Source organism: Erithacus rubecula (assembly GCF_903797595.1).
Source record: "Erithacus rubecula genome assembly, chromosome: 4".
NCBI classification, from domain to species: Eukaryota; Metazoa; Chordata; class Aves; order Passeriformes; family Muscicapidae; genus Erithacus; species Erithacus rubecula.
Window position 1 is genome coordinate 48,253,148 of NC_136686.1, and position 16,798 is coordinate 48,269,945.

General features: G+C 37.2%; 1 protein-coding gene across 1 annotated transcript in view; it reads right to left on the bottom strand.

Annotated features, from left to right (window-relative positions):
* Nucleotides 1-1,114: 1,114 nt before the first annotated feature.
* The window catches only part of SLC13A1 (solute carrier family 13 member 1), a 38,177-nt gene continuing 22,493 nt past the window's right edge, over nucleotides 1,115-16,798 (bottom strand). The window contains exons 5-16 of the mRNA XM_079304628.1: nucleotides 15,072-15,259; nucleotides 14,412-14,469; nucleotides 14,256-14,322; nucleotides 13,598-13,758; nucleotides 10,977-11,096; nucleotides 9,696-9,794; nucleotides 9,505-9,606; nucleotides 6,651-6,754; nucleotides 5,654-5,763; nucleotides 4,827-4,988; nucleotides 2,487-2,624; nucleotides 1,115-2,386 (exon numbers count right to left, since the gene is read on the bottom strand). Coding sequence (XP_079160754.1) covers nucleotides 2,243-2,386; nucleotides 2,487-2,624; nucleotides 4,827-4,988; nucleotides 5,654-5,763; nucleotides 6,651-6,754; nucleotides 9,505-9,606; nucleotides 9,696-9,794; nucleotides 10,977-11,096; nucleotides 13,598-13,758; nucleotides 14,256-14,322; nucleotides 14,412-14,469; nucleotides 15,072-15,259 — 1,453 coding nt within the window. The 3' untranslated portion in view covers nucleotides 1,115-2,242. The remainder of the gene's footprint in view (nucleotides 2,387-2,486; nucleotides 2,625-4,826; nucleotides 4,989-5,653; nucleotides 5,764-6,650; nucleotides 6,755-9,504; nucleotides 9,607-9,695; nucleotides 9,795-10,976; nucleotides 11,097-13,597; nucleotides 13,759-14,255; nucleotides 14,323-14,411; nucleotides 14,470-15,071; nucleotides 15,260-16,798) is intronic.

Consider the following 16,798-nt stretch of genomic DNA (forward strand, 5'->3'; position numbering starts at 1 on the left):
AATTCTGTATTGGGAAAATCAATGAAAGTCAGGGGCAGCTCAGAAGCAGTTAATAGATTTCCTTTGGCTAAACAACTGTTGCCACATGATTGTAAGGCTTTGCAGAACAAACCTGTGGAGATTAAAAATATCACATCCAGTGGGAGTGGTGAGCATAAGGCCACAAAGAGGATTGTCTTCCCTTTTTCGTGGTTCATGTAAAAGTAAAAATAAAACAGTTTTACAAACACAAAATAATCTATCCCAAATAAAAGGGAGAATAATGAGACTTTTTTCTTAAAATTAGTGTTTGCTCAATTGTTTAAAGATAAAATATTTCACCACAAGGACAGTAAAGGACTGGAGAACATTAGGGAAATTGTGCATATGGTTGGTTTCATGTTGGAGAGTTTCAAGAGGACTAGACAAACCCCTGAGCAATCTGGTATGAACAGAGTAATAACCTTGCTTTGAGCAAGACTGGATGCTTCTGAGATCCTTTCCACTTGAAATATTGTGATTCACTGTTTCCACTGCTCTTGAATAATTGGGAAATTACTGACAAAATTGGAAGGTGATACCTTAAAGTAAGAGCTCTCTTTGCTGGTCTTCCTCCCTATGCCTGCACGACCAAAGGCCTGAACAGCCCAGGAGCTCCTGAACTGCACTTGCTTCTGGGAAAATGCCAGATGATATAACCCAGGATTTTTGTCCTGGATTAGTTACTTGTATCAGCATTTTCCTCTAACTTCATTTAGCCAAGTGTTGTATATCTTATTTGTGTAGGGGCAGCTCCTGACTGCCCTAGTGATGGTCGTAGCCCTATTTTGCCACTGTATAAAAAAAAAATGTGATAGCCTCAATCAGGCTTAAAAGCACAGTGTCATGCACCAATACTTACTTCAATACTTACACAGAACCATTCATTAAGAAAAAGTGCTTCTTTAATAATTCACCGCAGCTGAACCTGCAACTAACAGCTACAGGAAACAAACTTCATGTACAACAATGTTATATACTGCATTCTGGCATTACACAAGTCATGAATAACATCTCTAAATATGCACTACCAAAAATAAATGTAAACCCTTAATCAAAAACTAAAAGTATTTTTTGGTTGTTTTTGTTGTTAAAAGACAGATTGATGTTTACTACTATCATACAGATGTTCCAAGGCATGATCCAATCTGAATACATGCAGCCTACATTCAGACTACTAATTCCATGCTCTTTACAAATTATCATAGATCTTCACAACAGGTAAGGCTATAGTCTTTATGTGAAAAATGTGTAACAATCAATAGAACATCATTATTTGAAGATACCTTTGAACTCCAACTTACATTCTGACCACATTGCACTGTTTTGTGTTTAAAACATTACAATATTAACACAGTCCAGTAACCTTAAACTGACACCTGTCCTGCAGATTCATGAGGCTCCTGGTAAAGATGAACTTGACTGACAGATTGACTGTTAAATCTTCAACACTTTCTTCTGGTTTCATTCCTTAAGGGGATATATCTACTTTTGGCAGAGAGGTATGATGATAATTAAGTATCAATTTGTACAGATCAACTCAGATCTATCAACATATGTCTATCCAGAGAATTAGATTTATTTTTTTTTTTACAAGAGCAACAACATATTTTAGTGAGGTCCTGGGAGAATGTAGGCTAAACATATGCCTAAGTATGCATTCTCCTTCCAGGTCACAAGGTGCTTAATAGATAAAGTGCTGTGTAAGTGATCATGCCTCTCTTCTCCATTTTTTGTGCATTTTTGACTGCAAACTATGGGTTCAATACAGTCCCCTCCCTGATCTTTTTTTTGTGATCAACACTCTTTCAAACAGAGCTTGAATCTAGAAAACAGAAACCAACATGCTCTCTGACTACCCCCAAATAAGTAATAACAAGAATTTGTGTTTGAAATAATAAAATCTAAATTTCATTATTCTGCTACCCTGTGAATGGGGGCAAATTGCCAGTGATAATGGCTACGCACATTTATTTCCTTCCTTCATAACATGAAGATATAAAAATTCAGACTAGCTGAACTAGATTAGAAACCTGATCTAACTATGATCTTTAGAAAGTCTAGCACTCTTCCTGATTAGACTCTCAGACTGGATCATCAGTCTCTGGGACTGTGAAATACAGCATTTATAGTAATGTAGATCCTTATCATTGTGGTGACTGAAAGCATTTTAAGTGACTCACCACATGTGAGAACAAAGAAAAGAAACTTTTTTTTTTTTTATTTACAGTCCTGTGCCATTTGTAGATGAAATGTTGGGTGCCCAACTTGGGTAAGTATAGAGATCAAATATAGGCACTATCCACGTCATAATTGCAAGCATAACTACAGCGACTCCGATGATGTTAATGCCCAAGCCAGCTTTCACCTAAAGAAGAGGAAAAAGAAAGGAGAAACATCCATCAAGATACTGAAGAAAAAATTTTAAATGTCAAAAATTCCCTTTAGGACTTTAGCTTAAAACTCACCATGTCCATAATAGTTAAATGACCATAAGAAAACACAATGGCATTGGCTGGGTTTGCTACAGGAAGCAGGAATGCAAAGGAAGTACACAAGGTAGCAGGTATCAAAATGAAAAGTGGGTTCACATGAATGGCTTCAGCCTACCAAAAAATGAAAGAGAGTACAGCTGTCAATGGATGCATTTGCCAAATTAAACACAGAAATACAAACTTCCTATATTAAGACAAGTGAAATGTGGATGGAACGGCTGGTTTAAACAATGAGAAATCACCTTTTTTAGTAACTCATTTTTTAAGAACATTTCACAGGCAGAAAAATCAAAAATTCTGTAAGAAAGATGATAAAGCTGAATTTGTATGTAATACATTATTGATGATCCAGAGGAAGGGATTGCATGTACCCTCAGTTAAGTTGTGAATGACATTATGCTGGGTGGAGAGTAGGAAAGATCTGTGGAGGGGTCTGGACAGGCTGGATGGATAAGGTTCAACAAGACCAAATGCTAGGTTCTGGGTCACAGCAGCAGACAGGCTGGGGGCAGACAGGCTGCAAAGATGCTGGGTGGAAAGGGACCAGGCTGTGCTGGTTGATAGCAGCTGAACATGATCCAGTCTGTGCCCAATGGCCAAGAAGGCCAAAGTCACGCTGGCCTGTATCAGCAATCATGCAGCCAGCAGGACCAGGGCAGTGTTTGTCTACCTGGACTCAGCACTGTTGTGATCACACTCTGAGTGCTTTGTTCAGTTTTGGGCCCCTCACTACAAGGAGGACATTGAGGGGCTGGAGCATGTCCAGAGGAGGGCAATGAAGCTGGGGAAGGGCTGGGAGTCCTGTGAGGAGCAGCTGAAGGCACTGAGGGTGCTAAGCCTGAGGAAAGGAGGCTGAGGGCAGACCTTATCACTCTCTACAGCTCCCTAAAAGGAGGGTGGTGGGGATCAGTCTCTTCTCCCAGACAACTAGCAATAGGACAAGAGAAAATGGCCTCAAGCTGCACCAAGGCAGGTTCAGGTTGGACATCAGGAAGAATTTCTTTAGTGTGAGGGTTGTTAAACATTGGAAGAGACTGCCCATGGAGGTGGTGGAGTCATTATCTGTGGAAGTGTCCAAAAAACAACTGGACAGAGCACTTAGTGTCATAGTTTTTGGCAAAGTGGTTATCAGTCAAATGTTGGACATGATGATCTCACAAATGTTTTCCAACCTAAATAATTCAATAATTCTGTGAAAAGAGGAGTAACATTTTGTTGAAAGAAAGAGAAAAGGCATCAGTATGTTTCAAGGCTGGCCAAGAGGAAAAGCTACAGACTAGAAGGCAATCAGGAAGTTTCGAAATCAGAAAGTATCAAATGTTTTGATAAAGATAATGAGAAGAAAGAACAGAATTTATCTAAGGACAGGAGAAATTGGAATTACATACAAAGCAGATCTATTAGCCCTCTCCTCTTTTTGTGACAACCTGCAGTGTTAACCATTTTTGCTGAAGATGCAGTCCTGAAGAAGCCCTATGAGAACTGTCCTTTCAAGAGATTCAAATATTCACAAATAGTAATGACAGCACCAATGTTCACATGTTGAACTGTACTGGATTTTTCTGAGGTAGCTTTCTTCACAGTGACTTTTATGTTTTGGTTTTGTGCTGTAGACAATATTGTCAATATAGGGGTGTTTCTCTTCTGACAAAAGGCCAGACCAAAAAACACAGACCAAAGGCCTTTTCTATTGTTCTCACTGCCACATTGATAAGGAAGGATGGGGTGGAATTGGTGGGAGACACAGCTGGGACAGGTGACCCCATCTAACCAGGAGATATTCCATACCACATGGCATCATGCTCACTGTATAAAGCAGGGAGAATTTAGAGCAGTGGCATTTCTTACCTCAAGTAAGTGTTATGTGTGATGGGGCCCTGCTCTCCTGGATATGGCTGAACAGCAGCCTGCCCAGGGGAAGATGTGAATTAAACCCTTGTTTTGCTTTGCTTACATGTGGGGCTTTTGCTTTCCCTGTTGAATTGTCTTCATCTGAACCCATGAGTTTTCTAGCTTTCCCCTTCTACTTCTGTCCAGGACCCCTCTGGCACAGGAGTGAGTGAGCAGCTGCCTGTAGCTTAATTGCTTTCTGGGTTTAAATCATGAAATGAACTTTCATCTAATTTTACTAATTTTCAGCATGTCTTGTTAGAAACACCTAAAGCAACCAAGAATCCAATGTGCGGTATAGGACAGCAAAAAAACCTGCATTAAGTATTTTATTGAGACTTTTAAAACTGCTTCTTTGAGCAGCTGCATTATTACATGGATGACAGAGTAGATTCTGATTAAAAATAAGCTTGTTATACTCACCAAAGGAGATAGTATGGGCAAAAAGATTGTGATAGTAGCTGGATTGCTGGCTACTTCTGTTACTGAAGTGACAATAAGGCAGGATATCAGGATAATCAGCCACAAAGGTAATGATCCTAGAGGGGTCAATTTACTTGCTACCCACTCAGAAAGTTTTGAAACCTGCGTAAGGAATGTGAGAACATGATTATGCTTATCAAGTCACTGAAAAAAAAAATTTACAAATTGTATATAACACAATATATATGTATATAACACACTTCACTTATTGTGAAGTATTCAGGTAAAAGAAAAAATCTGAAATATTTTCCATATTTCTACCTCATTTTCAAGACCATTTTCTAATTCAATGGTGCACTATAGGAGCCCATGCAAACTATATTCCATTTATATATATTTGCATCTCTGAGATGGTTAGAGGAGTGTTAATCAGAATATGGTAGTATGATTATATTAGGCTTCATACCTAGAGTTCAGGTCCAAAGCTGTTTGATTTTTCTGGAGTAGCCATTAGGTTCCACATGGGAATTATTTCAGTGAGATTAAGGCTTTGAAAATAGTGTGTCTTCAAAACCCTTGCCTCCATTAGGTTTAAATTAGATAAGAAACAGTAGTCATCATTGTGCATATTATTGGAAGACATAGGAAATTTCTTTTCCTCTAAACCTGCTTTCTGAACACCTTGAATATTCGTCACATTTATCCTATTCAATATTGCTACAGGGTAACGCGCTAAAACTAGTGAATAAGTGTGAATTCTCTGCATGTCTGAATTGCTCCTGATTGGGTCACGTTATTTGTTCAGTATCTTCTATAAATTGCATTACCTCGCAGCCGTCTGCCAGTGCAAACCCACCACCAACAAGAACAGCTATTTCCCAGGGCATGCATGACTGAAATTCCTTCCAAGTAATCAGTGGAACGTAACCAAAAACAGCTAGAGAGAAAAAAATAAAATTAAAAAATATATAGCACTCCAAGCAACGTTTAAAAACATATTGAAAAGCACTTGAAATAATCTTTTTGGGGAAGTACTTGGGAAAAATTCAAAGACAGAAACCTCATGATTAGAACATGAACAAAGTGTCTGACAGAAACAACCTGCACTTCCTGGGACAGATCTTTAACTGGGAAAAACTGCCGTGGCTTGGAGACATTAGAGCTGTGATGATTTCCATTAGAGGAGCACTGGCCCCTTTACCCTCCTTCCCTATTGTGGAAGACAGCTGTAGGATATCAGTGAGTTTAATCTACTCAGTAAAACTGTGCTATTCAGACAGATTGCTGAAAAATGCCATTCCACTTAGACTCATTTAGGTTCTGACCTTGATCTCATTGCCTTCACCAGCACAACTGAATGTATAAAGAGGACAAGCCAGAGGTGTACTTTAAACAAAAATTCCATTTTGAAGAGGAAAAATGACATGATAATGAATTAATGTATAGTTTTGAGTTTTATAGGGTCCCCTAATCAAGCAGTAACATTTTCAAAGCATAAGCCTAGCCCTGCCCCATGCAGACCCATTTCAAAGCCCATGGCAGTCAATGGGAAGGTGGTTTCCATGGGTGTCCATGGGCTGCAGGCAGCAGCTTCCTGCACAGCACTGGCTCCTGCTGCCCACATTGTGCAATTGTTGGTGCTGACTTCCAGGCCAAGAATGCTTTACACTTTCTATTAAGACATTATAATTTAATGTCTTAATGTCTAATATCTTTAAGGCTTTAAAATTTAACAACATTCCTCTAACCAGTGCAACAAGTTACATTTACAGTAGTATCTTAGATATATTATTGTAGTAAAATAGACATCAAAATATACTCAACTGTTTTCTCCATTTGATGTCCTAGACAATGTTTTTGCTGGAATAATAAAGAACAGAAGGCCTATCACTAAGGCAGCGGTTGAATCCGTAATGTAGCTTTTATACCTAAGGAGAAATTAACAAGGAAAAAGCCACATAAATATATATAGTCATATATATAGTCAGGAGAAGGAGGGGAGGAGAGAGGAAGAGGATGGAGTAGCAGAAAAGTTCACAGTCTGCTGTGGGCTGACCATAACCCTCTATTCCCCATCCCCTGCACCACTAGGGGTGGTGGAAAGAGGTAGAGGACTAAAGAATGAAGGAGTCAGGTTGAGCCTGGTAAAAAGAGGAGGTGGGAAAAGTGGTTTAGTTTTTGTCTTTGTTTCTCACCATCCAACTCTATTTTTAATTTGCAGTTAAATTAATTTTTCCCATATCAAGCCTGCCATAATGGTAACTGATAAGCAATCAGTTATACCTGTCTTTATCCTGACTCACAAGCTTTTACACCATAATTTCTTCCCTGACCTGTTGAGGAGAGGCAGTGAGGAAGTGTCTGAGTGGGCACTTGCCAGACAATCAAGGTCTCTTCCTCACATCTATAGAAATTTTTTATGCAGGCCCTATAAATTCATAAATAAACATCTTGAGTGAGCATGTGTTATTTTGCCACACAGAAGTAAGCTGAGGGAGGGGGATATTCAGGAGTAGCTGATGCTTAAATAACTAGTTTTCACAGTTTAATGATAAATTTAATAATTTCAATATGCTCTGCAATAGATTCAGTTTAAGAGGCCTTAAAGAGCACAGTGGATGCCCTTAAAAGCATAGCTGAGAAAAGGCAGCAGAGCTTTATTATCATCCTCTATGGCTGTTATTACTAGGGTCACAGTCACAAGGGTCATGTTTGATTTGGTCATTTCCAGTGCCTAAAAACTGTTTGCACTACTGTTTGTCAAACTGCTTCAATATCCTTCTAACTTGTGAGGAGTAGCCCCAAGATCAGGCAAGGTACAGAGCTGAGCTGTAAGGCCATTTTAACACATCCAAGACTGTTATGCAATGTTAGTTGGTGACATGTCTCAGTCTGTATTATTTCAGTCAAGATGGTCATTAAAATGAGAAATTTTACTGAAGAAAGCTAAGCAAACATTTTCTTAACCTTGTTATTTTTTTCTATTTTCTGCAAGTTCTTCTGTAAGATTTTCTGAACCAATACACCAATATATTTGTTCTCTCCGCCTCAGACCATATGCTTTCTAAATATTCAGCTACAGTAGGTCCAATAATAACTTCCCATCAGATCTTCCCAGCAGCTTAATGTTTTGTACTGAACCAGAGCATTTCACTGAAAAGAAAAAAAGTTCTCTCAGTTATATGCTACAAATATCTAATCTGATGTATCCCTTTGTTTTGTTAGGTGAAATTAAAAAAAAAAAACCCGTATGTATATGTAATACATATGTATTATATAAGTATAGGTGACTTACACCAAAATCAGCATAATTTTAGCTAACACTGTCACAAAATGAAGGTGCCTAGAAGCTGAAGTGATTCTCTAATATTTTATGTCTCCTGCTTCTTATTGTCTATCTGCATAGAAAATACATTTTTTTTAAAAATGTTATGGTATTTTTATGCTTTCTTAAGGCAGGAGGTCCTGGCTATGCTTAGCTAGCTGATTGCTTAATTAGATCACTACTCCAAAACCCTTCCAAGAGTATAGTATAGTATAGAGATCATCAGCTCTGCTGTTGCTATAAGGTAAAAATAAATGTTCTTTTTCAATTTTTTCTGATGATTAAAAGTAAATAATTTTAAAACAATCTTAGTTTTTAATGCAGTTTTTAATTGCATTTTTTGTAGAAAATAATTTTGCGTTATACTTTAAATCTTTGAAGTGTTACAATTATTCATTGTGACATCCCCTCCCAGACTTTCTGGAAGAGCACTGGGAAGGTGTGTAAGCGGTGGAATATATTTAAAGAGAGAAGGTGTGTTGTATGTGTGTTCACATGCAATTTATCACAAACACACAGAAAAACAAAATGGAAAATTACCCTTCTAGTCGAGAACAGGCCTTTGGGATAGCCAGTAATAAATGTTAAATCCATAAGGACCTAAATAGCATTAAGTCCTACTTGTCCCAATCCTCCAACTACTTCCCACCACTCCAGGGCAAAACTCAAAACTTTATGACAGGAAACCAGAACTGAAATAACAGTAATTACAACAAAAGAAAAGGAGACATCACAGTAATATAAGTTCCTGTATGATTGACTGATTACTTAGGGAAAGAAATCCAGGTGATCCTGGAGAAGTCGCAGCAGAAGGCAAAAAAATACAATAGTTCTTGGCTTTTTGGTGTTTAGTTGAACTTTAAGGGAGTTATGTATGAATGGACAGTAATTTATATCAGTAATTTCAGCTGTCAAAGCAACATGTATGCATGTATTTGCTGTCACTAGGAGCAGTAATTGAAAACATTCCAAACAGATTTATTCTATAAATTTCACATTTGATGAGGAAGTGGGGTACTGTGGCATCAATTGTTCTGCATTCTCCCTCACCATATTAAGCCTAAAATCTAGTAATAATCCCTACTATAATAATATTATAATAATAATTATAATAAATCCATTTATTTTATCCTATAACAGGTTTAACACATTTCAGCTATTGCTGACATACATATGTGAAGTTGCTGGAGTTTATCTTCTTGTATGTGCTACAAAGGTTTGCAACAAGTTTGGCCTGGCAGCACATTTCTGAAATATTGAGATTATTTTAAATTTTGAAAATTGGTAAGGAAAGAAGGTATGTAGTTAAGGCACAGTACAGTTCTCGTTGGTTTATCAAAAGAGATCACTTACTTTGGGAAAAGTGAAGACCATCCTGGGATGAAGCCAGGATCTCTGGTGAACCACAGGAGGGTCATTAGAATGAACAGGACAAGTGTAACAGTTTCTGGGTAGCTATAGCAGAAGTAGAATGAATTATAAATTTTCCAGAATTGACATTTGGATTTACCTGCTCTTGTTTGCAGATTTATAGTTTGAAATACCTAATTGGTCCCAGTTTCTTGTACTCCTCCTGAATCACCTGTGATGAGGCCTTTTCTCTAGCTGTTTTCTTCTTGCCACACTTGAACATGTTTTTAAAACTGGAATGTAAAGCAGCAGTATTGAATGATGAGTTAATAGTGTATACAGAAAAAAGTATCCAACCTTTCCAGTTACCAATGCACTTCAAAAAATGTAAAATTGTCACTTTACAATGCAGTGTCTCCCATTTAGTTATCACACACCAAACTGAGCATATTGGAATTAATTGACAATGCCCAGTGGGAGAGTGACATTGGCAGCAACAGAATGTGTCCTGTTATTGACCAGGTCATTTGGCCAAGAAGAATGAAACTTTAATCATGTGAACTAATTGAAAGAGTCAAATATATAACTCTCTTTAATGAGAGTCTCTTTAACTCCATGGCTTTGCTTTGCTTTTGCATGCAAAAGATTTTATCATGTGATTGGCTTACATACTGATCAGCAGAGTATTTGCTATAAACCAGTTTTCATTCTTGAATAAAACTCTGATACAATATTAAAAAAAAAACATTATCAAAACAATCAAGAAAGATAAACTATAAATGTTTATATAGAGTGGTAAGCATGGGATGATTCCATCTGCTTAAAACTAGTCTCACTTTTCATGTCTTGTACCATAAGCAGCCATGTAATTTTGGAAGATTTCTGTGCCACCTATCCCTCCAGATGTTAGTGAACTCATGGAGAGAAAGGCTTTGAAGAATCATCCCCAAAGATGTATTGTCCTCTCCAGAACCATAAAAGTCCAAGCTTTGTGGAGAAACAGGTGCCATACCACCACATACAAATTTATGAAAAGCAGAAGTTTCTTACCTCATATTTACAAATACAGTCTTCCAGTTTATAACAGACATTGTTCAAGTATTCAAAGCAATGCCTCACTCCAATAAATGGTGTATTCCTATGACTCTTCCAGCCAAAACAAAGTATATGGTTTCAGTATTCTTCTCTCTTGCACAAGTACACTGATTAATGATTATATGTGTATATTATAAAGGAGTGAGTACACTCATTTGTGGTATGGACTTTTCACACTGGGCTGAATAGTCCAGGGTCCTTATTTTAGATAATTCTTGTCCCATCTGGAGATTGAGCCATACTAATCAAGGTTGCAAAATCACTGTTGCTGCATTTTGTTCCTATTGAGCCTATTAAACTAAGATGCAATATTTACTCCTGGTACAAATTATCTTTTATATCAACAACCTTTAGTTTTATTGATTATACCATTCACTTACTCAAACCCAAGGAAAAGCCACTGGAGCCAGACCCAGCAGAGCAGAAGAATAATAACTGCAATGGGGATGGAAAGGATAAACCAGGATCCAAAATTGATGCATTGGCAATTTGGGTAACGTCTGGATGAAAGAAAAAAAAAAAAAAACAAAAAACCCCACAAACATTTGGTTCACCTTTGCAAGGAAATTAAGACTTGTGAGAATTGCCAAAAATCACTGCTGTGGGAGAGTTTCTGGCTGGCAGCAGACTTCAGTGTGAGGTGGCCTGTGACATCCTCTTGCCTCCCCCTCCCATCCTATTCCTGCTCATCATGACCACTACAGGAACCAGCTGTGCCAGTGATTTGAGCAATGGATCAGCAACAGTCTGGGGAATCTGACACTGACTGAGGTGTGTCTAAAGGGAGTTCAGTAAGCAAAGGAAGGCCATGCACAACCTAAGGGCTGTTGGGATGATAAAGATACAGAACTTGAAAGAAAGGAGTTTTTTGAGATGAGATTTTAGCACAAGAGTAATATACTCAAATGAAAAAACTCTAACAAATGTAGAAGACAACATTGGAAGCAACACTGAAACTTGTATTGTTTAGACTTCCATCAATGATTCAAAACTGATTAAAATCAAAATTACTATTACTAGTTTCCATAAATGTTCATTGGCCAGGTGGATATCTTTCCCCTCACCTTGTCTCTTTGAGGCTGTCTCAATCTACTGTGTGTAAATGTGGGTCATTCAAGCAGAGATCTCCCTTCCATATGCATTTAAGAAACGGGGAAGGACTTTGGATCTCTGAAAGAAATTGGTTTACTGCTGAATTTGTTTGATGTCAGACAGGCAAAAAGGCAGAGTGAAAGCAGCCTGTTTTCCAATTTACATTGTGAACAGAAGTTAATCTTTCTTTGCGCTCCTCCAGCTCTACTGAGATAGCTCTTAATGCTAGAAGTGAAAAAATCCAAGTCTCCTTCAGCAGCTTTCCTTCTTGATGCAAAAATCAGATAGAAAGGAAAGAAAAATGTCCAGACAGAGGACATCCTAATGACTATTTAAAATTATTAGCCAATCTTTATTATTTCAGATCTTGCTAGAAGGGAAATAATTTTGATGATTCCATAGGGTTTTGAAGCTTTAAGTACTTATTATAAATGCTCTCTCAAGTATTGTGCAAATTTTATGTTTGATCTATATTTACTCTGATACTTATATATATTGCAAATAAAGTGCTGACAGGGACCTAACCTAAACCCCTGCCCTTTCTTGGGGGTGCTGCTCTAATTGAACTGTACATAATAATGGGACAGCAAAACTCTCAATGTGACAATACAAAACATATAAATATGTGTGATAATTTCTTATTGAGCAAAAAAACAAGCTCTTAAAAACTTTATACTAAAGAGTCAATTCCATTACAAAATCTTAGTTTATTGTAGTCAGGTTCTTCAATAAGTTTGTACAAGGATGGATGTTTGTGTAAATATTTCTAGTAATCTGAATACTGAACTCAAGTTTTTTTCATCTCTAGAGCAAATATTTACCAGGTAGAACGGACAATTAAATGTTTTTTAAAACAATCTATTACATAGTTCTGGTCAGATTATCTGTTATTGTTGGATTATCTACTACAGGACTTGCCTGAAGCAAGGGTGGACAGGACACACTGATTTATTTTCTAGACTTATTTCCTCTGGAAAATGAGCAAGTGTGCTTGATTTTATTAATCCATTTCCTACAGTGGTTTAGTGTCAATAACAGTAAACTCTTTGCAGGCAAACACTACAAATACTATCAAATACTGGTCTTCAAAAATTTTGTCATGTACAATAAAAAACAGTGGATGGAGGGCAAAAAAGCGTTTTGCTTTATTTTGTTTTATTTCAGATTTGAAGTAGGACTATTTCTGACAATGGTAATTTGCAGAAGAAAAAAAATGATCAGCAAGTAATATTGGATTTCAAGCGGTTTGGAATGAAATCTGCCAATTTTATTTTCAAAGCAGTTCTACTTAAATCAGAATATGAATATTAAAAATGCTTTGGAAAACCTTAAAGCATTTTTCCATTGAATGCAAAGTTTCGGACTGCCTTGAAATAATTTGTGTTTTTGTTGATTAATGGACCCAGTTTTCTCATTTCAGCAGTGCTTAGACTCTTGAAATTCTCCTGATGCTCTTTGCTAAGCAGATTGAACTTATTTCCTGCTGTATTTAGAAATCAATGACATATCTTTAGATAGTGGCTGTTCTATTTATGCTAAGTATTGCTTTCCTTCTCAGAAAAATCTATCATTTTCCATCCACCTATCCAAATAGGAAAGTACTATTTAACCAAACAATTATTGCTTTCCTTCTCAGAAAAATCTATCATTTTCCATCCAGCTATCCAAATAGGAAAGTACTATTTAACCAAACAATCTTGTTGCATGTATTGGCAGATCATTTATAGACCTTACCCGTGTAAGGCAAATACAAACATGCAATTTCTTTTTATCTCCTTAACAAACAATTACAAAAAGGAATAGAATCAAATAATATAAAAGGCCAAGGTTGCTAATGTGCTTAAGGGGAGAGCTCAAGAAAGAAAGTCAAAATTTTTAAGAATACAAATAATATAATATAGTCTCTTACGAATTGAAGTGCTCAGTAAAAATCAGATTAGTCGATGTTCCTGTGATTGTGGTCAGTCCTCCAATGGTAGCAGAATAAGCCACACATAAGCACATCACTTTGAAAATCCCACTGTATTTGTCCTTTCTGCTCTTTCTCTCTGCTTCAGCAGGTTGTAGGTTCTGCTTAAAAGTATATACACCAATTAATGTATAAAAAGGGATCATCATCAGGCACAAAAGCAGAACTTGGGGATCTCAGAAGAGCCAGTCAATTTACTGGCAATACAGTTGTCTGCAGTGTGGTTTGGTTTGCAGTGACAATGATAATGCAGTAATTAATGTAAAGGAAAAGGAGGCAGAGTCAAATCCTGAAGTCCTTTCCCTGATCTGTCTCAGTCTTTACAGAACTTCCTCTTTATAGATTGATACATATACACACACCTGATGTGTAGTTTGTACTCTGGTGAGGTTGCTTTAACTTGTGCAAAATGGGAGGCCAAAACCAGCAATGAAATAGCTATACAAGCAAAGTGTGTACATGTGTGTGACTACAGGTGTATTTCTTATTCATATGTAATCATCTTCATTGCAACCTGTGCCTTTTTAGGTGTGGCATCAGAAGTGAAATGTAGGATAAAACTAACTATTGTTGCATAATAAAAAGACACTTTAAGTACCTGTTCATTTCCTTTTTCATTTTCTTTTTCAACTGGGCATACAGTACTACCCACATTGGTGTTACATCTGGAGAAACAAAGGCATGTATTGTAACAAATAGGTATTCTATTTAGATGAATTCTTAGAACAGAATTTACTAAATTAATAAAAATTACCCATTAACTTGTTTTTCTTTCTCTTTCCAATCTGGGTTTTCACGTTCTCCTATATTTTCTGTAAGACAGTGATGCAAAGACAGAAAAGCATTTAAGGGAGTAAAACTGGAAAGGGTCCATCAGCATGTCTCATCCCATGCACTCACTTCACATCACATCATCCCATCAATACATTTGCAACCACCAATCTCAGAAACAGTTGAATCATGCCCTACTCCTGCATGACTCCTGTTCCTAGGAATCTGAATCTTCAAATGAGAAGAAATATTTCTAATTTACAATCCAACTGTGTAGGTAATCAGTTTAGATTCAGTTGTTCTTCCAACATTACCCTATAGCTTAAAGAGCTCATTTCTTGTGCTAGAATTTAAGCCTTAGCATATCTATAGCCTGGAGTCATATTTCTTTCCAGACATCGTATGTGATTGATAAGAGAGGTTGATAAGTCAGCCCCTTCCCTTCTCCCTTCCTCTTATCCAACTGCCTCCTGCTCAGTTTTGATTAATCTTTATGATCAGAAGGGAGCTCACACACAGTAATCCAAGAGAAGCCCCCAGTGAATTCTGTGATGATGCCAGTGGCTCCCTGGCCATGCGTGTGCCCTGGCTGTGCTCCTTGCTGCCAGTGAGGGTGGCAAAGGCAGCACTGCAGCACACCTACCATCCAGCTCCAGAGCTGGGTTGATGGAGCCATTGGAGCAGGACATCTCCAGCTCATCAGCTTCTGCCTCTGCTCTGATGATCTGCTGAGCCACAGCTTCCACAATCGGCATCACCATGGCAGCAGCAGAGGTGTTGCTGAGCCACATCGACAGGAAAGCACAGCTAACCATGAAACCCAGAGTAAGCCTGGAACAGGAGAGAAGAGTCTGTGCCTGCTACAAGAATACCATCATTCTATTTAATATAAATAGCAAAAGTTTGTAAAGAGAAAAGTTGAAACACTGACAATTTAAGGCTTGTAATTCTGAGAACATTTTTGCATTAAAATTGTCTCTAAGACACTGAAATTATCGTATTTTAGAGGTTTGAATATGATATAACGTGAAGCAGAAGCAATAATATTTATTTACAGAATTATATTGTATTTGAGCCATTTTTGAAGAAAGAGGACCATGCACGTTACAAATTCAAATGAGAGCTAAAATGTCTACACTTCTGATGTTATTAATTTCCTATTGTACAGTCTAGGTCAAAACCCTGCATTATCACCTAGACTGTTAAGTCCTCTAGATATACCAGTGCAGTTCTTACAGGAAGAAATATTAAAAAATCAGTAAGTGGTACAAAACTTAGCTCTTATAAAGAGCACTATATGTAGGCATTATTTTGGCTTCAATAAATGTCATCTTCACTATTAAATGGCAAAGGGAAGGTCATTACAATTCCTTAATCTGGTCTTGGCTCAACTTTTCCTAGGTTTACTACAAATAGTAATACAATACACTGAATTGCATCAATGACTGAAAAATCAAACACTCCACTTCATATCTGGTGAAGCTGGATTATAAATTTAGACTACAGGTCACAATGTTCCTTTAATGCATTTCTTGGAGTTGGAAATGTGAACAGTCCTCTTGACTCCCTATTCCAAGGTGCTGTCACTGGCATTAAACACCTGCCATACATCATCACAGCTAGAGAAGTTAGTGGAGGAATGGTGTTGCTGCACCTTCCTCTCAGAAGACATCTGTGTAATTTGTAAAGTTCTTTGCCCAGCCTTGATCAGAAGCTTAAAAAAAAAATGTCAGTGTTTCTTAGCACATAAAGTTAATAGACAAATTATATAAAAATCATATAAACATTATTTGATGATGTAAAAATACCATCAAAATATCTCTCATAGCCTTTTGTTTCAGCTAATAGCAACAACATTTCAAACTGGATTTTTTTCTCAGTAGGGGAACTTTGTCTTTCCCTGTGCACTTTTAATTGCACGGCGATGAAACGATCTGTAGACCAGCAAATCATAGACCTGACTCAACACAAACTGATTAGGTACTCAGACAGAAGCTGAGGAAGAATTGTGTTTCTTATGCAGAAAATATGGGTCAGAATAAACACATTGAGTATGAATATTCATGCTGTAGAAAAATGCCATTTTAGTAGAACTTGCAAGGGGATTTTAAAATAAAAATAAATTTAAACATTCGCTAATGTATTTCAAAATTATTCATCATAGATTTCCAGCATTAGATGGATTGATGGTCAGGTGACCATTTGATACATGGGGTAGGGTCTACTGAGGGACTCTAAAAGTGATTGCAAAATAATGAAATATATCCTACTCTGTTCAGCCTCAGATTTTCTGCATTATTTTACCTGCAGTCTTGTTCAAAAATATATTATGCATGGAATCTGGGATAATCATTTCATGATATCCAACTA